Genomic DNA, 24,515 nt, shown 5'->3' with positions numbered 1-24,515 from the left:
TGCTACTTTGTGATAGGTCTGAGATGGAAACCCAGGTCTCCAGACTCCAGTACAGATAGAAGCCCACACGCACTTCCCAGAGGTTTATCAATTTGCAGCCGTATAAATAAATAACTGGGGCAGACATCCCTAGATTCCTTGGCAACGATGCTGTAAAGGGCATTCCAGAGTCAGTTGGCCGGGGTGGAGTGCACCCGGCTGTTACATCTATTCCTTTCAAAACCCTCAAAGTCAGGGTTCCAGCAGGAATCAAGACACAGACATAGAGAATGGACTTGAGGACACGGGGAGGGGGAAGGGTAAGCTGGGACAAAGGGAGAGAGTGGCATGGACATATATGCACTACCAAATGTAAAACAGACAGCTAGTGGGAAGCAGCTGCATAGCACAGGGAGATCAGCTCAGTGCTTTGTGACTACCTAGAGGGGTGGGTTAGGGAGCGTGGGAGGGAGACGCAAGAGGGAGGGGATATGGGGATATATATATATGTATAGCTGATTCACTTTGTTATACAGCAGAAACTAACACACCATTGTAAAGCAATTATACTCCAATAAAGGTGTTAAAAAAAAGTCAGGGTTCCAGGAGTGCTGAAACAATAGCAGCAAAGGCTCAGTGGTGTAGTTTCATACCCTCGGGTGTGAGGTCCAGAGGGGAGGGTTCAACACAACGCCCTTTCTCACCCAGTCACAAGCACGTACACATGGATCACTGGGTCAACCTGTGAGGTTCCTGAGCACCGTGAAAATGAACTTACCTCTTGGCAGAGGGGGATTTTGGGAATTGACTTCTGTGGACTCTTCTGTTCTGAGAGGCTCTCATATAAATCGGCCTCATCTCTCGGATGTGGATGCATGTGTGCACACACACTCAGGCCGGGTATCGGAGAGATGCAGCCCAATGTTCAGCCAGGTCAGCGGCCTCCTAGCCTCAGGCTGTGCCTACAACATGACTTTGAGACAACCAGTCTGAAAGGCAGCACTCGGTCCCTTGCTTGGCCGGAGAGTCCGCACCTCCTTTCTTTACTAACTCTGTCTGCCTTGTGTCAAACCATGGGCTTTCCTGGAGAGCTTCCAAGTTCCTTCTCTCCGGAAGGAGTCCCACACAGTCTGGAATATGACAGCCTTTTCACATGGAGTGGGTTGCTTGCAGACATCGAATCCTGTTTAGTGTGTAGTGATTTGTGAACATTTTAAAGGAAACTTCCCAAGGTCATTTGATCTATTCAACCTCCTCTTTAGAAATCACAGGAGAAGGGGAATGTTCCTTTCGCTTCCTCTTCTGCCTTCCCTTTCTCTTCCAAAGCAGCGAGCTGAGAGCACTGCATAGGGGTCAGGAAACCCGAAGGGTGGTCCAGAGAAGAGGGCCCTCAATGAAGAGTCAGGAGACTGGGGCTCCCGTCCAAGTCCAGGCTCTGACCAGGTGGATGACATTGACTGACCCGCTTGCCCTCTTTGTAATTGATCTTCCCCATAATGGAAAATGACAGCTTTGGTCTCCATCCCCTCCGAAAGACCCTTTGATTGAAGGTTGTTTTCATGCTCAATTTTCTCCTGTTTTCACGTTCCTGGTTGAAACACAGTGAAGTGTTTTGCAGGTGTGTGGTGCCTTTCAGGATCATTTTGCTCCTGTGGGAAGATGTATTGTCATGTCTGTTGTTGTAATGTCACGGAACCCTCTTATTAATCAATAAAATTGATGGGTTAATGTGTAGGGTTTTATAAATGCATAAGCACAGATTTCGTCCTGCTGGACTATGTAAACATGACGAATCCATCTTGGACTGTTGTGCTCAACTACCACGTAAGAGGGCAAGTGTGGTCCCACTTACCTTGAGCAATTGAGCATCTAGTTATTTGAATTAATTTAAATGTCTTGTGTCAGTCTCATAAGCTACTTGCATATGAATAAGAAACATAGTTTCAGGTCACGTTCAGATGGTTATTTCTATTTAGTTTTACTGTGTAATAATACCTTACATCTCTGTACAAGTGAGACCTTTTCCCCCTTATCTCCCTCTCTCCAGGGTCTAGTGTCTCTTCTCTTAGCGATGCAAGGATGATGCTAAATAACATGGAGAAAGCCATTTACCTTTACAGGCGTTTTCACGGACATTCTCTTATTTGAGGGTCACAGCAATTCCCAGAGACACTTACTGGTGAGAAAAGTCAAGCCTTGGAGAGCCGAAGTGGCAGTAAATGACAGAGCAGGTGTGGATGAACAGGGGCCTCGCCCATTGGGCTCTCTTCATGTATGAGATACTTTTCAGAAGAGACATTTGAAAGCTCTAATGAATCATTCTTATGCATTCATTCACCTCTGCTAAGGATATCGCAGCCCTACTGTCTGTCATGTAATGGCCTTAGGCACTGGGAAGACGAGAGTGATTAAAGTGTTTACCCGTGGTAGGCAGAATAATGCGCCCCCAAAGAGGTCCACGTCCTAACCCCCCACGCCTGTGAATATGTGGCTGAAAAGAGGGACTTGGCAGGTGTGATTAAGTGAAGGGTCTTGAGCTGGGGAGATGATTCTGCATCGTATGCTTGGGCCGTAAATGTAATCAAAAGGGTCTGCATAAGAGGGGGAGGCAGGAGGGAGGGTCAGAGTCGGAGGAGACGTGACGCCGGAAGCAGAGGTTAGAGAAGAGATCTGAAGATGGTCTGCTGTTGGACTTGCAGGTGCAGGAAGGGGCCACAAGCCAAGGAATGAAGGCAACCCTTAGATGCTGGAAAAGGCAAGAAAACAGATTCTCCCTCAGAACCCTTAGAAGGAACACAGCCCTGCCGACTTCTGACCCCCAGAACTGAAAGAGGATACATTTGTGTTGTTTGAAGCCGTCACGTTTGTGGCGAATTGTCCTTGAGACAGGAACTCCCCTTCTGTTTGGCAGTAAACAGTTCCCTGAGGTGGAGGAGCCTCGGAGTGCTGGCAGTGGAGCCGAGGGGCTCTGTACTCAGCCTGGATGGAAGGTGCGGTGTCAGGCAAGGATTGCTCAAGGAGGCAACAAGGAAGATGAGTCCCAAACGTCTGGGCACAATTTTTCTGTGTGTCACTGTGCCCCAGGTAGAGCCACTCTAGAGGGAAATGAGTAGCCTGAGGATTCCACTTGTCCTGAGGGGTGGGGGACAGAGCAGTAGAGGACCCAGCGTTCCTGAAGAATCTGTACCCTGGCCCCGTCTTGCCAGAGTCATTGTATCCGCTTTCTCGGAGGCAAGCAAGCCCACCGGGTGGTCATCAATTATAGATCTGTGTGAAATCTACGGACGTGCAATATATATGAGTGTGCGTATATGTAAGTCTCTTAAGATCCATCTAGTGCAACATAGCATATAGATCAGCATAATATTCAACATCCATTAACTTACGGACACACTGTGGAATTCGAAACAGCTGAAGCTTGAAGTTGATCATCTCCTTTCTTTCCAGTTTGCATTCGAGCGTGCATTGCGATGAATGGAAGCAATTATAGATGGATTCAATGGCAGTGCCATCATTTATTGGAGTATAATTCCTCTAGCCAATCAGTGCTCTAAGTAACAATAAATTATATTAGACTTCCAGTATTACTTGAGCATGTAGGGGGCTACAGATCAATGGGTATCTGAGACTTGAAAAGCTTCGGCATTCTGTTCTTGTTGAATCTGTAATTAACAAATGAAACTCAACTAATCATAGTAAATTGTTCATCTGAAGACATTCTTGTTGTCAAGCACACTGTGTGCTGGGGAACAGGAGTGTGAAGTGCCACAGAGTGTGGGCCTGTGCTCCTGCCTGTTGTGGTGCCCAGCAGCAAAATGAATGTATCTATCAGTGTGTTCGAATGGCGTGTTACTGTGATAAAACGCTTCATCCTTGCAGGCTGCTGATTCATCTGGCTTGAACAGTATGTGCTAATCAATGATTGTTTTATATTAAAAGGCACAGTTTAATTTTGCTACAGATTGGTTGGCAGTTCCCCAAGAAAATATCAGTAAACTGAGGAGTCCTGAAAGTAATGTGAGAAATGTATGTGAAACAGGTAGAAAGAAACTGCTGGTGGCTTCTGCTAATCAAAATTCTTCCCAGCTCCTCCAGGCACCTGGGAAAGAAAACAAGCATAAACGGCTTCACGACCGCACAGAGTTTCGATTTAAAGGCACAGTTATTGGTAGATTAAGTTCCACTCTATTATTTATTCTCTCTAGTTTCTCTACCTGAAAAAAATGCCTTCACCTTGTAAAATGACATTTACATTGAGCCTGGAATAGTGCTTAGGCTCATTTGAGGTTTCAGAGAAGGGCGGGCGCTGGCACCCACACACTAGCACAGTGCTTGTGATGCTCGTTACAGATATTAAGGACCACGATGTTCAGTAACTACTTTAGCATAATTTTGTTTTACTTGTTTACTATGCACCAGTGATACTCAATTGAGTCTTAGCATTAATACGCTCGTAATATACAGTGCAGTGCCTCCATATGGCGCATTGGGTAGAAGCATATTAAACATATTACACAAACAGAGCTCAACACCTCACATATTATTGATCAACAATGCGCCAATTAGACAATACAGCAGTCATGAAAATAAACACTGGCATATGTGCCCAAGGTCTAAATGAAAATGAGATGGAGGGAACAAATGAGAATAGAGAAAGGGGGATAACAGAACAGGACCGCATAGGTTAGATCATTACAACGAACCCAAAGGCACAGAGTCTTCTGTTATTAAGCATTATTAAGTAGACCTAGAAAATCTCTCTTTTTAGGCCAGTGCTGCCCAATAGAAATATAAGTGGAGCCACAAACACAATTCTACTTTGTTTAGTTTCAATTTTCTAGTAGCCACATTTTTAAAAAAGTGAGAAGAAACAGGTGAAATTGCTTTTCTTGACACTTGATTGAACTCAGTGTACGCCAAATACCATTTCACCATGCAATCTGTTAAAAATTATTAATTCTATATTTAATACTATTTTCATACCAAGTCTGAAATCTGGTGTGTATTTCATACTTATAGCACACCTCAGTTCAGACTAGCCACGTTGCCCATGCTCGGCTTGGCTAGCGGTTACCGTGTTACAGCAGTTTTCCATTTGCCATTATAGTTTATCTCCTCCTCGTATACTGTTTGCTCTTCTGGATCAGAGGGTCTTGGAAGGCTGTGAGCAGCCCAGTGACTGGCTCAAGGTCACTCAAGCTTGAAGTGGCAACATCACTCTCTGAGGTCTTTCCACTAGATGCTCTCCTCCTTCCAAAAGTCCACCTGCTATGTGTCTCCCCATTTCATTGTTTTTCTACAAAGACACACTTATGGATTATTAGTCCATTAATAATGATAGCCCATCAAAAGCCATTTTCTAAAAACCTTAAAATAATGGCCCTTTGCTCTACCACTTAGCTACTTTTCCCGTGTTCTGGAAGAATAGGATTAGCAAGCATTTTACAATTAGAGCACAGAGTCCTATAGTAGGAAAAAAAAAACGAAAAAAACAAACCAAACAACTGCTCCTGGTTGCAGACAGCTTGCCTTCGTATCTGTTCCTGCCCTTCATTAGCCGAGCGACAATGTGAACATTGGGCAGTTAGCCCTTCTGGGTCTCAGTGTCTTCATCTCTGAAATGGGAGGTCAGAGTGCCCATCTGGCCTATTTTCCAGGGTTGTTGGGAGTCTCATACCAGATCAGACTTGTGGAAGTGCTTTTGGAAGTGACAAGTACCATGCAAATGTGAGAGTGTTGCTTTTCAAAAGAGAAGCAAAATTTGAAAATCCTGCTATGCACCAGATGCATGCATTTCATTATTTTGTAAGGACGTTGATAATATATGAATCCACTCACCTACAAAAAATTACACCACACTCCCGATAAGGCTAAGTCTTCCTCAGTCAGACCCCACTCTCTCCTCCTACCCCTGAGCACCCGCGGCCAGTCCATCTTTACACAGGCATTTTGTCAAGGCGCGGACATTTGGATGAAGGCCCAGCACTAGATAGGAGACAGGCCATCAGCACACGCGTGCTTTTGAACTGGCCTGAGCTGGTGACCTCAGGCGAGCGGAGGGCCCTCACCTCCACAGCAGGGCACATCTGTACCGATGCTGCGGCTCTGTGCTGCCGCATGGACCCTGCTTACTCTGTACGGGAGGGGGGTTTGCGCATGCGCTGTGCTGAGACTCAAGAATGCATTATGCACCGGTGGGTAAATCCCCTGGATCCACACGTGATGCCGAGGACAAACCTGCCTCTCCTATTGACTCAAGCATTTTTCATAAAAGCTGGAAAAAAAACCGAAAAGCCGGCGCTTTCTTTCTCATATTAATTGGCAGGAATGTTGGCTGTTAAACCTACTGTGGCAGTATTTCCTGTGGAGAATTTTCTCTTTATTCAGTGAGGACAGTAGAGGGGAAGAAAAATCTGCCACTAGCTGCTATCATGGCAGCGTAAGTGATAATAATGATAATGATGGTCAGAATGATAGAAATGGGAGCTGCTATTTGATCAACAGTAAGACGTCGTTTTTGTCTCAGTGTGAGATATTAAAATATTAAATTGCAAGGCATTGTCCATTTGTATTCACTGCTCTTCGGAGAGCAAATGCAAAGTGACGGAAGGATTTTAATAACAATAGCAAGCATACCTAGAATGAGCATTGTTAGCCAAATTATTATCACAGATGTCATTAACATGTGTCATGTTTCAAAAGAGGAAGCATCCACAACAGGGTCTCTGAGCAGTTCAATAAAACAGCAACAGTTCATTAGAACAGAAGGAAACTACCTGGATGCATTGGTCACAAGTTGCTTGCAAGCGTTTCTGACAGCAGCCCTCCGTTGAAGAGAAAATTGCACAAATTGCCAGTTATTATCATTTTTAATAAATAAGCCTTCTATCTTCTCCCGCCCTCCTCTCCCTCCCTCTGGCTTCTCGGTGATTGTGTTCAACAAGCATATTTTCAGTGGGGCCATTGCTATTACAGAGTGATTGAGCTCTGATTTACGCATCAATTACCCACCTTCATGGAGATTTTCATGCTCCCCTAGCTGACATCAATGAAGCATAACTGCGTAAACGCTTTATTTCATACCGGTTTTGGATAACTGAGACTGATAACTCATCGTATTGAGAGACAATGTGCTCGAATACAGGAAACAATAAATGCTTCCCTTTGAAATCTCATCCATTCTTTATGAGCGCACCATTCACGTGCTTATCTCAGTCATCCATTTCTCTGAGGCTCTTCCTCTCACTCGGTATCACAAGTGCAGTTCGGGTTTGACCCCTGAATCCAAGCATTTGCAAAGACCAAACTCTCATTGTCCGGCTTCCCCGAAGAGCAGGAAATCTTGCTGTTTTCCCACCACTGTTGTAGACCAATTTTGCCGGACATGGACAGTCCGAGGGCCTGAGCTTGGCCGCGTCTTTCATCTCTTGTTCACTCACCCGTGTTTGTCCCACGGGACCATCTTTAGTGCCACTTGGTTAGTGTGTACTTGAACGAGCTGATGTGCAGACTGGGAACACTTCCATTCAAGACCCAGCTGGAACACAGCTCCCTGGTTTTGCTTCCCACCCCACGCCAACCTGAGAATGTTCCCAGGGCACTTTGTTCCTATGGCCATAGTGTATGTTACCCTGCAGGGTGATGATTTTAAAGTGGATTTACCTCCCCTCCTGAGCTGTGAATTTCTCAAAGACTCATACTGTTTCTTATTTTTTTCTGAGCACCAAACATGGTCCCTTGTGTGACCTAGGCACCCAGTAAATGTTTGTTGATTAAGTAGACAAACTAATTAATATCTTAATATCTTGGTCAATATTTGTCACCGAACTTGGGCAGAAAAAACGTTTACCTGTCATTTGTTCGTTCATTCAGTCAAAAAATATTTATTGAGAGTGGAACACTGAGGTTGGCACTTTTCCAGATAAATGGGAAGCAGAAATGCGTGATTCCTTTCTGGTGGACAGTTTCATTTAGCACCCACGGTTCTCTCAGAGCAGGAAAGGGGGAAGGAGACCAAGTAGGAAAGCCTAAGGAGAGTTCAGCTGGGATAGAAGCAAGAAGGGTGGATATCATGTCACTGGAGTAAAAAAGATCATTCCTAAGGTCTCGATTATCCACACTGACTGTGATGAGGCCCAAAGTTTTCACTGTGAACTGACTCAGAAATGCCATCCGGGGGTGCAGGGGTCTGCCAGTGCTGCCATAACCAAGTCCCACAAACTGGGAGGCTTAAACAACAGATTTATTGTCCCCTGGTTCTGGAAGCTCGAAGTCTGAGATCAAGGTATGAGCAGGGTTTGTTCCTTCTAAGGGCCACGAGGGAGCATGTGTTCCAGGCCTGTTTCCCAGCTTCTGGTGATTTACTGGCCATCTTGAGTGTTCCTTGGCTTGTAGAAGCATCACCCCGATCTCTGTGACGATGCAGAGGGCAGAAGCAAGCAGTGCCCAGTGGCTGTTTGCCGTGGGCCTGATCTCATGCCCCGGCTGTGTGTTCAGGCCGGAGCCCTGTGGGGTGCATGTGCCATGGAGGGGCAGGGGCCTGAAGAGGAAGCCTTAAGGGGGTAGAATTTACCCAGGCAAAGTTTAATGAGTATATGTGGCTCAAAGGGTTTGGTGAGACTTGAAAATAGAGTCTGCTTTAAGACTGTCAATTATAAACTGCTTGTTAAGGGCATTCATTTCCTTAGTTTAAAAGTAATTAAGAATGTGATTTCTGAGAAAATATTGTTTTAAATTAAGTAGTTATTGAAATTTTCTTGCTCATAGCTAACTGAAAATAAAACACCTTTGAAAAGTGTCATTTATGAGAAGCCAGGTTTATATTAAAACTTTGACTTGGCAAAATATTCCTGATATTTAGTGGGCATGGGGAGGAAATACTTCAGGCAGCTTTTTCCTAACTTGAAAAACAGAGTTGTTCTGTGTAGGTTGGCGGCAGAAGCAACAGGTATGGAGTGGGGGATGTGGCCCGTGGGATGGGGCCCGCGGGATGGGGCCAGGATCCACGGGGGCTGGACCAGGTGTCCTCAGGAGCAGAGGGCCAAGCCAGGCACCCTGCCTGCCGTGAGGCAGAATTCAAACCAACCACAAAGAATAATCAAAGCTGGACACCACCTCCTCTTGCGTGGCTCCGTTTCTGACTATGAGAAGCATCCTCGCATGTCCTTCCTGGAAGCGGATCAAAATTTAGATCTAGCAGCTCTTTAAAACTCAGCATTAGCGTTGACTCTGATTCGTTTAAAGAGAGAATTAGAAATGGGGTAATTTCAAGGTGACACTAAAAAGTACATGAAGAAGCACTGAAAGAATAAACAGGAAAATAATAAAAATTGTTACTTCTGATTGTCAGTGGAGAACAGGGAAGATGCTGACAAGAGGGCAAGCGAGGATGTTTTCTATCATTTCGATTTTTCAATAGTTTCACCGATTCAAACCTGAACGTATAAATAAATACACTTAACTGTATTCACTCTCAGAGTGTGTATTTCTTGGCTTGTGTTATCCATTCCAGGCCCCTACTCGTCTTCAGGAAGTGTCTTTGAAAACTTCTGAGTCATGCAATTGTTTGCAGCTCTCTCTGTGTGGCCAACATCGAATGTGAGATGCTTGTAAGGCATCGGTTTGTGTTACCAGTGGGTCAGTGAGCCAGAAGGAGTGACGGAGAAGTCTCATTTCTGATGAATGGGTCAGAACTCGAGTTATTTTTAAATGATTTTCTATAAAAATGGAAATCAGACACCTAACCTAAGAAAATATTACAGAAGCAGAAAAGAAACTTCCGCGTGCTTAGATATCTATGGCACAATGGAATCTTCTTGTAGCGGGGTACCTGAGTATGGAGGAGGAGGGGATGCTTGAAGGAAGATTAAAGGAGATGGAGGTGCAATCTGGGCTGCTGGGAAAGGAGGGAAGGAACACTTGTTGGGGAGACAGTCATCTCTCAAGCAGACAGGGATATTGGACCACGTCTTTTAGCCAACAGTCACATTGTCCAAGGACAAAAGAATTTAATTTCACTGGAACAATTGTTTTTAAAGTACATTTTAACAGGCTTCTAGAAAGTTGAGTCGAGTACTACTGTAGGCATACCTTTAGGTGGCCAGAGTCTTGGTCGTTCTATAAAAGCGTGGCATTTCCACTAAAAGGGAATCCTCTAAAAAATGGAATTTTCGTGTGCTCTTACAACATTGTTGCCAGTCATTATCCGTCTGAGTGTCTACGTGTGCATGCTGTTTGGAGAAGAATCTATACCATGCTGCACGAGCCCCCTCTAAGCTGAGATATTCTGCTTAGATAATCTGAAGCAGGGAGTTCAGATTTTTGATGTCCCCCCTGGATCCACTGTGCTGTGCTGTCCTGTGAGCAGAGCTCAAATGTGTGGATGTGCCTCTCTGGCAGGGGCCTTCTTTCCTATCTACTAGCATCTTCTTTTTGGTGGTGGTGACTTTCCTGGATTTGCACAGTTGAATTCCTGGTTTTCCTTTATCCTTATTTTCTGTTCACACAGGCAAATTATTTCTGCAAATTTAGAAAGTCCTAGAGAATGGCACATTGGGAAACTGAACAATTGTCTTGGGTTCCTGATGTTCCCATGTATCCCAGTGTTGACAACCAACCTTCCCAGTATTTTAGGGTTTATTTTATTTTCTAGAAATTTTGTGGTCTGCTATTTTTGGTGCCCACCTCTCTAATTCCACCTTTTAATAAATTGGCATGGAGTTTTGGTATAATCTGAAAATGACATTTCAGAATAAACTTAATTGGGCAGAACCACTTAGGCTTTACTCTTGGGTGTCTTGATATGGATTGTTTCTGGACCAGTTTGTCTTAAGTCCTGGCTCTTATTGGTTCATATGAAATAATGTTATCTTCACTTCTTTGTATATTATGTATAAATTAGAAAATGAAAAATGTGTGAATAAAAAAAAAAGGCTAAGAGGGTGGCCTCTGGATAGGGCAGCCTCAGCCCCTCTTCCGCTCGTTTTACTTACTCATTGTGTCATTTTTTGGGCATGTCAACCTCTCTGGGTCCCATGCGCCTGTCACCTCATCTACAAAGTGAGGATGACGCTGCCTCATCAGAGTTTTTGTGAGGATTAAATAAGATAGTCCTCCGAAAATGGCTACACTTGTTCCTGGCATTGGGCAAGGAATGAACAAAGAGTGCCTATTAGTGTTATTGTGATTGTTCTGCATGACAGCCCACTCTTGTAATAACTGCTCTTTACCTTGAGGCATTTCTGCCAGCACAGACCAACAAGGCAGGGTTCTGCTTCGTAGAATACATCTGTTCCGTAACGAGCCCTGGTTCTTGATTTACCTCCATGTGAAGTCCATCCGATTTAGGCACGCCCAAATGGGTTTAATAAAGACGTTTATATGCGAAGGATCCTATCATGTGCAAAGACTAGAAGTTGTTTTATATTGGATGCCTGGGAACCCCGCCCCGCCCTGTTCCCCGCACCAGGAGATTCGCATGCAGTTGGTCTGGCGTGTGACTTGGGCCCAGGGATTTATAAGATCTTCACTGGGTGATTCCCATGTGCAGCCAAAATTGAGAAGCAGATTATAGAAGATCGGTAATATTTAGAAATGTTTTAAATTTAAAAAAATTATTATTTTTTTTTTTTTTTTTTTTTTTTGCGGTACGCGGGCCTGTCACTGCTGTGGCCCCTCCCGTTGCGGAGCACAGGCGCCGGACGTGCAGGCTTAGTGGCCATGGCTCACGGGCCCAGCTGCTCCACGGCACGTGGGATCCTCCTGGACCGGGGCTCAAACCCGTGTGCCCTGCATCGGCAGGCGGACTCTCAACCACTGCACCACCAGGGAAGCCCTAAAAAAATTATTATTTTAAACCTCATGTCAATATCAATTTGTGTATTAATTCCATATATTGATCAATTTCCTGTCGCTATCTCAATGATCATTTTTGAGCCTATAGAGAAAAAATTGTAAAGGCTATCTAATGAGATATACTTCGTCCTGGTCTGTTACTAGAAAGACATTAGACCTCAAAAATTAGGAAATTTTGCTCTAGTTTTTGTGGAATGAAGAGAACTCATGAAAGCTACACATAAATATCTTTGGCATATGCAGGTCTTGTATCTCAGACTTTTTCTTTTTTTGTGTGTGTGGTACGTGGGCCTCTCACTGTTGTGGCCTCTCCCATTGTGGAGCACAGGCTCCGGACATGCAGGCCCAGCGGCCATGGCTCACGGGCCCAGCCACTCCGCGGCATGTGGGATCTTCCCGGACTGGGGCACGAACCCGTGTCCCCTGCATCGGCAGGCAGACTCTCAACCATTGCGCCACCAGGGAAGCCCATCTTAGACTTTTTGAAAGAGCTCTGGGTTGGGAAATCAGGTGAGCGGTGTCCTGGATGCAGTTCTCATAGGCTGGAACAATTTTCTGAGCGTCAGTTTTCCATCTTTAGATGGAATACTAATACCTGTCTTGCTAATTTATCAGGGGTGTCTGAGGAGCACACGAGTTAATGTGCAGAGTGGAGCTTTGTGGGATGAAAGTAGATCCTGATCATGTTGACCCTGACCATGGTGTCAACGATCTCATGTGAGCAGCCATTACCAGCTTACGGAAGCCTTCCTTGTTCACTATCACACTTAACCTTGGTATCAACCACATGAAGAGGAACTCCCATTTTACACATGACAAAACTGAGGCTTAGAAATATAAAATGAGTTATTAATGATCAAGAGACTTGTAAGTGAAAGAGTTACAAAGAATCTGGCTACTATCATTTCTGGACACACTATGAAATTCTTTAGAAATAACAGAACCTGTTTCTTTGGTTGGTGTCAGGTTTGGTTTTCACTAGGTTTTTGTTTTTGTTTTACCATTCCTAGATATATTCAATTATCTTTGCAGCTTGAGTATTTGGTATTTCTTAGAGGTATTGCATCATTTGGGGAATTTGGTAGGCTAGCCAAAATAGTTTTGCCCTAAACTTCAGTCAAACACTTTTTAAAAGTGTCTTCCTCTCAATATCTGTATTTGACATTGCTTATTTATATACAAGAAGGTTTGCTGTGATCACCTGTAGCGTGCTGTCAGTGACTTAGGAGCCATGGACCTTTCCCTTAAGGAGTAAAAAGTCTAATGGGAGACATAGAGAACCCCAGTTAAATCATTATCAACTCACGAGATTGAACCCTTTTAATGAGCATGGTGTAACTTAGGACCAGGAATATCCATACAGTGGAATATTATTCAGATACTAAAAAAAGGAGTGAAGTATTGATCCATTGCTACAACGTGGATGAACCTTGAAAACATTTTGATAAGTGAAAGAAGTCAGACGCAAAGGACCACATATTGTATCATTTCATGTGTATAAGATATCCAGGATAAGCAAATTCATTCAGAGAGAAAATAGATTAGTGGCCGTTGCTTAGGGCTGGGCTGGAAGGGAGGATTCAGGGCAGGGGTAATTCCTAAAAGGTACAGGGCTGCTTTTGGGGGTTATGAAAATATTCTAAAATTATATCATGGTGATAGTTGCAAAACTCTGTGAATATACTGAAAACCACTGACTGTATACTTGAAATGGGTGAATTGAATGGTTTGTGAATTATATCTCAATAGAGGTGTTATAATAATTTTTAAAACAGGGTGGGGAGCAGAAGAGAAGGAGAGGAGGTGAGACAAAAACAAAACAAGAGGAGTGGTTCTTGGAATGTCTGCCTGACCCCACTGGAGGATGATTTGACAAGCCTCCTGGATGAGCTGAATCTGCTTCCATTTTCAGAAGTAGAGGGAATGGGATATCCCCAAGGTGCCCTGGAGGGAAACAGGTTTAATATTCCCCTGTTGGTAATACATAGTTTTCAAAAGCACAGATTTAAGGGAGCTCTCAGAATGAGCACTGGCCCATTTCCCTAAGACCTAAAGAAATTGGCATGACTGGCTGGACAGCTGACAGATGTGGAAAGTAAATGTCTTGTGTGTTTTCTGTGCTTTCATTCCTATCTTGATTTTTTTCTTTTTAACGAGAGCCAGTGTCTGTGGGGAGAGAATTCATTTGTTGAAGACAGTGGTTGTATGCAGAGTTGTATGTATGGTTGTATGTATCAGTAGAGGTTCTACTGATGTACAGAAACTCCTTTCCAAGGCCATACTCACATCCCCAGATCCAAGGTTCTCGTGTGTCTTCCCTATATGTGCAAAATAAGTATGGCCTGGTTTTAGCTTCTTAGAATAGTTTGGGAGTTAGCACTTTACACTGCAGTGCTCATGGCTATTAGCAGATAAAATAAGGATTTAACTTGGGGGGGATTTTGAAGGTATTGAATAGCAGAGGTTTTCTTTTTTTTAACGAACAGAAGCTATACAGACATTAGGTCAGTGTGAAATTCAAAACAGGGCTAGATATTTAAAAAAAAAGTACCACTTGGAATTCTGGAACATGTAGTAAGTATAAATATCTACACATTTTATAGAAGGCAAAAATTCATTCAGGAGAACCAGAAGGAGTGAGTTATAGCTTATGTTTGTCCCTTGGGTGAATTAAATATGTATTTTTATGCTTTTACAGAGATAGTAGCCAAAATAAAGGTGTTTTAGTGCCAGTTGGATTAGAAAACAAGTGAGACTGAGTTATTTACTTTCATTTACGTTGTTACTACCGTAAATCCTGTATTAGTTAGCAGTATTTTTAAACAAATGTGTCATTTTAAAATATCAGTGTTTTTTTTTTAGTGTGCCCCCAACTAGCTTTGTACAATAACCAAATTAGGTAAGCAATGATGATTATACTTCATGAAATATACAAACCAAATGGACTTAGACTGGTTTTTACTCTCATTTGCTCAGCTTCTTCCCACATATGTAGTTAATTTTTACAATCCCTTTAGGGTCTGTACATTTTGGTGTAAGGAAACTAATGGTTTTTCTATACTCGCAACCAAATGAAGTTCCTAAAGTTTTTCCCTACTGACAATTTCTAATAAAATACAATCCTAAGGAAAGTTGACCAACGGAGTGCAAATGAGACTAATATTTATTCTTGAGTGTGATGGAAGCATGAGAGTCAGAAGGGACAAACCATGGGGTATTAGGAAGAGAACTAGTTCGGGAAGCAGAATACCCGAGTTCCCATCTCCTAGTTCTGCCACAAACCTGCTGCGAGGCCCATTGCCTTTCTGAGCTCAATTTCCTCATCTGGAAAATGAAGGGACCAGAACTAGATGATGGCGACAGTGTCTCTTCTAAAAGACTAGCCAGCATGATCAGCCTGGTGTCCTGCCGCTGTGAGCTAATGAAGACGGCATAATTCAGCTTCCTCAATCTCAGTGAAGCTACATGTGTCCTGGGTTTTTATCTCCCCATGAATGTACCTGTGGCTTCTAATGATGAAAATGGGAGTTGCTTGAGTCTAAGATCAAGTTTAAGGATGAGGGTGGGAGAATATCTGAGAGAAAGAGAAGAGGAGGAGAAGAAATCACTTGAACTTGAAGATGGAAGAGACACAGGTTGGCATCTTCCTTTGCCACTACCTTGATGAGGCCTTGGGATGGCTCCCTTCATCCCCAGAGGGCCGTAGATTCCTCCTGTGTTAAGAGGGCAGGCTCTCTGTTATTGGAGGCCAGGGAGACCGATGGGTGGGTGAAATCAGAGCTAATATAAAAGACCCATTCTAGAGAGTAGCTTCTCACCGTCACTGCCTTGCATTGGAGTAACAGGGTATAGTTGGCCCTTGAATAACGTGGGCTTAGGGGTGCCAGCCCTTTGTACCCACGGGTTCCTCAGTATCTGTGATTCTGCACCCGTGGATTCAACCAACCTCGGTTTCAACTACCTGTGGATTGCGTGGCACTGTACTATTTACTATTGAAAAAATCCACGTGTAAGTGGACCCACGTACCTCAAACCAAACGTGACTCAAGGCCTTGGTGAGTTAAATGTATAGTTAAATGGAACTTGTTCTTCTTTCTGTCCTTTTTCTATCAGCTAGTGGAGATGTCAGTGAAGCAGGGATTCCAAAAAGATAGGCTGAGGGACTTCCCTGGTGGTCCAGTGGGTAAGGCTCTGCACTCCCAATGCAGTGAGCCCGGGTTCAGTCCCTAGTCGGGGAACTAGATCCCGCATGCATGCTGCAGTTAAGAAGCCTGCATGCCGCAACTAAGACCCGGTGCAGCCAAAAATAAATAAACAAACAAATAAATAAATAAATATTTTTTAAAACCCCAAAAGATAGGCTGTACAGACAGAAAACAAAGGCCTTTGGTCAATGAAGCGTAAATTGAGGTGTTTTTTTTTTTAGGTTGAAGGGTAAATGCATTTTTTAATTGAGATATAGTTGATTTACAATATTATATTACTTTCAGGTGTAAAACATAGTGACTCAAAATTTTAATAGAGGGCTTCCCTGGTGGCGCAGTGGTTAAGAATCCGCCTGCCAATGCAGGGGACACGGGTTCGATCCCTGGTCCGGGAAGATCCCACATGCTGCGGAGCAACTAAGCCCGTGAGCCACAACTACTGAAACCTGCGTGCCTAGAGCCTGCGAGCCACAACTACTGAAGCCCATGCTCCTAGAGCCCATGCTCTGTGGCAAGAGAAGCCACCGCAATGAGAAGCCTGCACGCCACAATAAAGAGCAGCCCCTTCTTGCTGCAACTAGAGAAAGCCCGCGCACAGCAACGAAGACCCAACGGAGGCGAAAAATATTTAATAGATTATACTCCATTTATAGTTATTATAAAATATTGGCTCTAGTCCCTGTGCTCTATAATATATCCTTGCAGCTTATCTATTTTATACGTAGTAGTTTGTACCTCTTAGTCCCATATCCCTGATTTGCCCCTCCCCCTGGGTTTTGAGTGTTCAGTGTCACCATAACATGCCAAATTTCCTTCTATCCTATAGGAAACAGTTGGAAGAACATTATCACTTGCTAAGAGTGCAGAGTCCTCGAGTTGCACTTTGGGGCTCAACTTCCTAATATGAGTGAGTTTTCACACCAAGAGGGCTAGTGTCCTCATCAGTGTGAAGAAACTTGAATTGTTCAGACCAGTAATATGGTGATGAATTCCGATTTCTGGCTTGAGCATTTCCTCGTGGGCCATGGACCCCTTTTTTTTTTCGTTGGAAAACCAGCCCGGGAGTGTAAAGGGGCATCAGATCATCAGGGGACAGACAGAGGCTTTCCTGTGGCCTCTGCAGGGCTCGCAGGTTCAAACACAACCTCCCTGAAACCAAAGAACTTTAATTGAGTAGGTAAAGAGGTCCTCATAATTATAAACAGCAGTAGGTATAACAAGAGGCTAAATACCTAGCTGGGGTTTTAATTAGCTGGTGCTCCAAATTAGTCATTTTGGTTTCAGTCAGAAATCAGTGACGTGCTGCACTGTGAAAACCTCATCACCCTGTAGTTCGTTCCTCATTATACTTCGCCCAGTGAAGCTTTCAGTGCAACGCCCTGCTGAGCGAAAAAGGAAAAAACGGGAGAGATTTGGTTGCCTTCCAAGAGCAGTGAAACTCTATGGAGATTAAGTTCATTCTCACCAGAGATACGAGAATTAACTGTTCTTTGTTATATGTGTTAAAAAACGCAGCAGATAACACCCATGTGCACGCTCAATCTGCTCTTCCGATTTTTCGTCTGGAATTTGGTAGCTTAATGAACTGATGCAAAACGCAGCCAAGAGCCTTCTCACAAATCCAACCTGGGTCGAAAGCCCCAAGCGCCCTGACTGCCGGCTGCTTGAAGGGTTCTCATGTGTGTTGAAGCACGTTTCCTTTCTTCTCTTCCTTTCTTTCCTTTCGGGTTTTAATTATCTTGCCCTCAGAGGAGGAGGAAGGTAGTTTGCAAAGCCAGGAGACCAAAGTCCTTTGGTTCTCCTCATGGGACAATGAAATGGGATCCCCGGGACTGTCCTTCTGGGGTGTCAGGTACAAGGCATGAACAGAGAGCTGGAAAACTGACATCTTGCTCGCATTCCTTGCAAGCATGAGGCTTCTGCTCTCATGTTTGTATGGCGCATCATGGCTGCAGCAAACCCGCTTCCCAGCTTCCCACCCCCACTAAATATTGCTTTAGCTTGTCCCCTCTTCCCACTCCTGACACCCCATCGTTCTTACATTTCAGCAAACTGACGATGGGCTCAGGTTACACAGGGCCGGTGTATGATGCTGAGGGTGAGTCTTGTGCTCCACGCTTCATGGACCCCAGATGTTACTGTTGACTCCACATCAGCCTCCAACACAGAGACATTGAGTCACGTAGCAGCTGTTTGGGGTTCTGATCTCAACTCGTGAATGGGAATGACAGATGATGCCAACAAACGTAACACCTGTGGATGGCATCTGGGACTATGAATGATGGGCTGGCTTTCAGTAGCACCTGGACTCGGCATCTTTGTTGACCAGGCGGGGCCCAGATGTGAGGCCTGGGCTTTGGGTGGAGCTCTGGCGTGTCTTTGATTTTCCCAGACGGTGCTAACATCTGCTGGGCATACCTATGAGTGATCCGGTGAGCTCTTCTGTATCTGGCATGGTTTGCATTATGAAAGGATAATGGCCATGTAAACATCCTATAAATGTTGCCACGATTTTTAGATGGGGAAATGAAGTGCTGTTTATCCAGGAGGTAAGGCTATCAAGGTCACTTAGAATTTGTCAGTTCACGTATTCCTGTGGAAAAAGGTGGATGGTTAGGTGTATTGACCTGTTACACTCCATCTATATCAATATCAAGTTAAGCTGCCATGGATATCGCATGCTCTGGGCTCTTATTTTGTAAATTAACATTATGAGACTCATGAGCAAACTAGGCTACCAATGATAGGTATTAAGGTTTGGAATGTATTCAAAACCTGTCAACTGTGCTTATATATTATATCAGTATATCTCTTATAGTTCCTTTAGCTATTATGTTCGTTTGCATGTCAATTACCTAATTAAGTCTTCACATGACATTACAGGTTTCATCTGCTAGCCGAAAGTAGAGCGTTCCTGTGAAAACTTTCATAAGCAAAATGGTGTAAAAGTGAAGAGTATCCCCCCAATTTCTGAAAGTTCTCATTATGCCACTTTGCTTTTAAGAAAGGCCTGTGTTAGTAAGGGAATGACGTTTTTTGTAAAAGAGAAAATCCTCTTTGGATTCTTTTTGTCGTTAGCGAAAAAAGGTACTAACACAGGTCTCTCGTAAAAGTGGCTTACTGCAAACATTTGGAAAGCAGGGGATACCTGTATTAACATGGGGAAGGAAAGCAACATGTATACAGCACCTGCTAGGCGTTTTATGTACATTTATATTTGAAATTTTCCCAGTATATATGTACTCACTTTGAGTGGAATTACAATCAAAAGCAGGGGGGAACCCAATGAACAAAATAAAATCCACTACTGTAGACTTATAGATTATGGTTTAGTATGCATAGTCTTGCATGATGAAGAAAATAATTGTTTTCTTAATAAGGAAGCATTCCATTCTATAAAATCCAAGGACCCAGAATATATCTTAGATATAGCCTGGAAGCTTTTGTACTGATCCTCCAATGGGAAAGCCTGAAATGTCATGAGAGTCAGGGTTACACAGTGTTTATAAAACATTTGTGCCCTAAGGTCCTTCAAAGGTTTTTACACCTCTTTTCATTGTTCATAGTTTGTTGGTCAAGCCAGACCCCTTTCTTTGTGAACAGTTTCCCACAAAACAAAAAAGAGTGTGATTGATTGGGTGACTTGGATTTTTGTAGACTTCTGAAGATGTTCTTAAACTCTCCTTTGATTTTTCTTTTCTTTTTTTTTTTTTTGGTCGCCCCACATGGCATGCGGGATTCTTAGTTCCCAGACCAGGGATCAAACCCAGGACCCCTGCAGTGAAAGCTCGGAGTCCTAACCAGTGGACCGCCAGGGAATTCCCTCTCCTTTGATTTCATCACCACAGGCTAACACTGGCTGTGGGCCCAGGACAGAATTCCAGTTTATCCACAATAACATATTTGATAATTCCTTTCCCTTAGGACTTCGTGACAACTGTGAATTCTGAGCCCTAGGCAGTTGGCAACACAGTGCAACCTGAATTCAGTACTTTTTTGCGCAGTGGACTGACTTTGTGGGACTCTGCAGTAATTGCCTGTAGTAATCAAGCAAGGACAAGGGAAGAGGATTATGTCATACTTAAGTGGTCATGAGTACAGTTTCTAATAAGCAAGTTTCTGTTTTCTTCTGTATTCTGAAGAACTGGTCAGGGTCGTAAACCCATTGAGAATAAAGAAAAGGAGGCCTGCTCTCTATGCAGTATCAGTTTGGGTAGCCTCGGCTTGTTTTATGTTTTTTCTCCTTATTGATAACAAGGGAGATCTAAATAACTTACATGACTAATTCATCTTTGTCTCCTTTTGTCTTTTTCTTTGCATGTCAGTCACTATGAACAAGACCGTAGTGCCCTTAAGAAAAGGGAATGGGAGCGGAGGAATCAAGAAGTCCAGCAAGAAGACGATCTCTTTTCTTCAGGCTTTGATCTTTTTGGGGAGCCCTACAAGGTAGCTGAATATGTATGTAATTTATCTTTCTGGAAAATGGTTGCTTGTTATATTTTTGAATGCACTAATCAACATTTAATCTATTTTCAAAACACCCAAATCATCTCCAGGAGAATATATCTTACAAATGAAATATATACATAATGTTGTATTGGGGGCAATGACAAGTTTCTGAGGAAGTCTTCAGAGACAAAGTCCACCTTCTTGGGGGAACACAGTAGGATTTGCAAGGGACTTATGAGACTTCCTGTCTCCAAAGAATTCTTTCCTGTCCAGCACTACCTACAGCAAGGAGTGCCCCCTGACACTTGGTCTCACTTTGATTATCAGCGTGGCAGCCCCTGAAGCCTTCATCAGAATGTCAACGGATATGTCTGTTTTCCTCCCAGTCAGTGCCATCCATGGCAAGGCCACTGCTTTCTGTTTCCATTTTAGGTTGTTAGCAGCTGTTCAGTGGTTTGAGTGCTCTTTGAAAATCACTGTTCTAGGAGAAAGGGAATAGCCAGTCATTTTTTCCCGGTGATTAATAATCACGGGTTAGCAGATTGCCTCAGCCAGAAGAGGTAGTGTAGCTAGGTTGATTTTCTAGTGGTATTCTGGCTAGTGTGTAGCTCCAATAATGATCATACTTCTATGTCTACAAGTATTGATTTCACAGTGACTGCCTCTGAACTTTCTATTTTGGGTGGGGTTGCGAGAAGAATCTTGGTGAATTGCTGGCAGCTGGTTGGTTTTTATTGAAATTTACTAGCAGTATAATTTTCTGTAATGAAACACAAATGATGTAAGAGGTAAAACAACAATAGAGGAAATGTTCAAGAGTTGTGATCTTAGAAGAGCACCGTTTAGGAGACAGTGACTGGGGTAGACAGTACGCTGTCTGGATTGGTGACTAGTGAGACCAGAGTCCTGGTGCCTTGTTCAGACTAAGCAAGCAGCTCTTGATTGAGACACTCAGGTGCCTTCCAAATTTGGTAAGTCTGACAAAGAGACTATTAGTTTTCAAGTTGTCAATAATAGTATAATCCTTAATAATTCATTTTTCCTATCTCAATTGATTTAATTTCTATACTGCCTTTGAATGTGTGCATGTAGAGATATGGTTAGCTTGACAAGCATTTATTGAAGGCCCACTATGTGCCAGCCACGTCTTAGACTAGTGTCCAAAGGGAAATAAGACATAGTCCCTGCCTTCAAGGAATTCCTTGTCCAGTGGCAGAGATCATCACGAATGAGTGAGGGCATGACCTCATGGTAACTGCTGAAGAGGTAGGCAGGGGAAAGATGCCCGAAGACTTCCTACCTCGTACCAAGGAGTTTGGACATGAGTCTGTACACGAAGAGAGGTCATCGCAAGTTTTAAAGTTAGGACGCGGTTGGGACAGATGAAGAATTGTAAAGATGATGTTGGAAGTGTGGAGAGTGGTGGGTTGGAGGGAAAGGAAACTAGAGGCAGATAAAGAAGCTATTGTCGTTGGCTGAGGGGGGTTCATGGCAGGCTGGATTTAGAGTAGAGCCAGGAAGTTGAAGTGATAGGACAGGTGTCTGCCTGGAGGTGGGGTGTGTGCGATAGGAATGAACGATTCCGATCTTTTAGACTTGAGGAGCCTGGTGTTATAACAGGTTGTTCAGGAGGACAACACGGTTGGTGCTTATAGAGAAAAGGTAATGAATTCTGCTTTGAGCATGATGGGTTTAAGATGCCAGTGGATGTCAAGGGAGAGATATCCAGTAGGCTTGGGGTGTGTGGATCTGGAGCTAAAGAGAGTGGTCAGGAGAGAGAGTTAGGTGTTAGTATGTAGGTGGCAGTGGAAGCTGTGAGAATGGGTATTATCACTAAGCCAGATGGCTGGGTGAGAAGAACAAAGAGAGAACCTTGAGGAGCAGCAACATTTAAGGGGTGAAAGGGAGAGTCGTTTTCTTTGGTGATGGTGGTAGTCATTGTGGGTTGGGGAGTAAATGGGAAAAGGTGAAATAAAGAAAGAGAGGCAGTGAATGTAGACTTGATCTTGCAGGGAGTCTTTGTATGGAGGGAGGAAGATACATTAGAACGAAAGGGGAACAATTATTTGGAAGGAAGCTTTTTTTAAGGGGAGAGAAACGTGAACATGTTTAGAGATTGATGGGAAGGAACCAGTGTCAGTGGGGAAGGCGAGGGTGAAACACAGGAGGGAGAGGTGATGGTGAGCAGAGCAGGGTCCCAGAGGAGATGAGAAAATACAAAACTGAGAACACGTGAAGAGTGATGAGCCTTGGGGAGGAAGATGGGAATGGAATGTTAGGATGAGGAGAAAGCAGGAGAGTGGAAGGAAGATTGGGGGCACGATAAGAAGCTGTGGCCTCCATATTTTCTAGAAAGTGGAAGAGAGGTCAAAGGATGATAGATGCCTCATCCCTTCTTGAGAAAGAGGAATGAGCAGATGAGTTTTACCTCTTATCTTCGGAGGGGTTAGAAAAATGAGCTTTACTCAAAGGGCTCATTCTGAAAATCCAATATCTACTCCATGCTTAACACTATAATGAGGTGTAGAACCCTTGGCTTATTTCCCCCTTTATAATTTTAAGTCTTATTGAATGAATGGTCTTGTACCTTTAAGGTAAATGCCATTTCTCGTTAACAAGCCTGTAATATAGATGTGTATCTATTTTTAGATGTGAGTAGTGTAGTTTTGAGTAGGCAGTTAAAGAACCTGTTATCAACATTGTCATTTTCAAAAGTCATCTGTCTTGATAGGACAAGAGTACATCAGGTACAGACACAGACGGGAGCATTAGTCTAGGGCAGGGCCAGGTCTGTGTGTGGTTAGTAGCCTGGTGCCTTTATGCTACTTGATGGGGAAGAGGCTTTGTTTTGGAGTCAAGACTATGAAGGAAAGGAATAATGCTAACAGTTGATGACCTGGTAATTTTCTTTCACTGCTGCTTTGATGACTGACTGCCATCTTGTGCTGTGTACATGTTCAGGGTTTCCTGGGAGATCACTGGGCAGTATGCTTCTCCTTTCCCCCATAGCATGATACTAGAACAGATGGACACCTCTAAAAGCTCCCTAGACCTGGACTGGTGTGGACACCCTTGGCGTATCTGGACATGCCAGTGGCAATGGGAATTCTAGAGCTGGCCTGTGGTCCACCGGTAGAAATGAGGACATTCCTACCACAGCTCTTCCTGAGGGTTGTGGTAGGAATGCCTACCAAATTAGAAATCAAAATTGCTGGTGGTTGATCAGGACTTTAAGGAAACTTCTTGCCGCTCCAAATCCTAAAACAAGGCCTGATCGCCTATCCGATGGCTTTGGTAGTTCAGAAACTAGCCAATGAGCATGAGTCCCTAGGACCCACTGCCCTTTCTTGGCAGAGAGAAGAAATGGTGATCTCTCATGGTCCTGGCTGATTTCTTTTCCTTCTTGGCTTCATATCTACCACTCCCAGAATGGAAAGAATGTTGACCACCCCTAGATTGGGGTGCTGGTGGGTAACATCCCTTTGTGGCTGCTTTTGTCGCTTTGAAATCTGAGTTTGTGCTGTGCTGCTGAAAAGGATGTGTTCAGAAGTGCATGAAAAATGTGAAGCCATTGGACATGTCTAGATTAGTGTGGAAAGATGGGGAGGGATGAGGAACTGGCATGTGCCAAGTGCCTCCTGTGTGCCAGGAGCCGTGCTAGAGCTTTCTTCATGTTCTTGTTTAGTCCTTACAGCAAATGGGTATGCATTTTCCCGGTGTTTCCCATGAGGAATTTGAGGTGAGCTTCTCTGCAGCTTCATATCCTCATAAGTGTGATTCCGTATCTGTAACAGGAAGCTGTTTATCCTCGGCAAGAAGTCAAAAGACCCGATAAGCTTACCTCCTGTGTGACTTTGGGGAAGAAACTTTATTTCTCTGACCTAGAGTTTCCTTTTCTCTGAAGTGAATAATAGTAGCTGATAGAAAAAATAACTGATAATAACAACAACAGCAACTGACATTTTATAGCTCTTCACAGCTCAACAAGAATGAGGAAACCAAGGCGCAGAGACATTAAGTTGCTTATCC

General features: G+C 43.7%; 1 protein-coding gene across 1 annotated transcript in view; it reads left to right on the top strand.

Moving 5' to 3' along the window:
* AFF2 (ALF transcription elongation factor 2) overlaps window positions 1-24,515 on the top strand; it is a 504,061-nt gene that overhangs the window by 140,093 nt on the left and 339,453 nt on the right. Inside the window, exon 2 of the mRNA XM_060086669.1 lies at window positions 20,363-20,483. Coding sequence (XP_059942652.1) covers window positions 20,363-20,483 — 121 coding nt within the window. The remainder of the gene's footprint in view (window positions 1-20,362; window positions 20,484-24,515) is intronic.

Source organism: Mesoplodon densirostris, chromosome X (assembly GCF_025265405.1).
Source record: "Mesoplodon densirostris isolate mMesDen1 chromosome X, mMesDen1 primary haplotype, whole genome shotgun sequence".
NCBI classification, from domain to species: domain Eukaryota; kingdom Metazoa; phylum Chordata; class Mammalia; order Artiodactyla; family Ziphiidae; genus Mesoplodon; species Mesoplodon densirostris.
The sequence above is the reverse complement of the archived record's forward strand: the minus strand, read 5'-3'. Positions and strand labels throughout refer to the sequence as shown.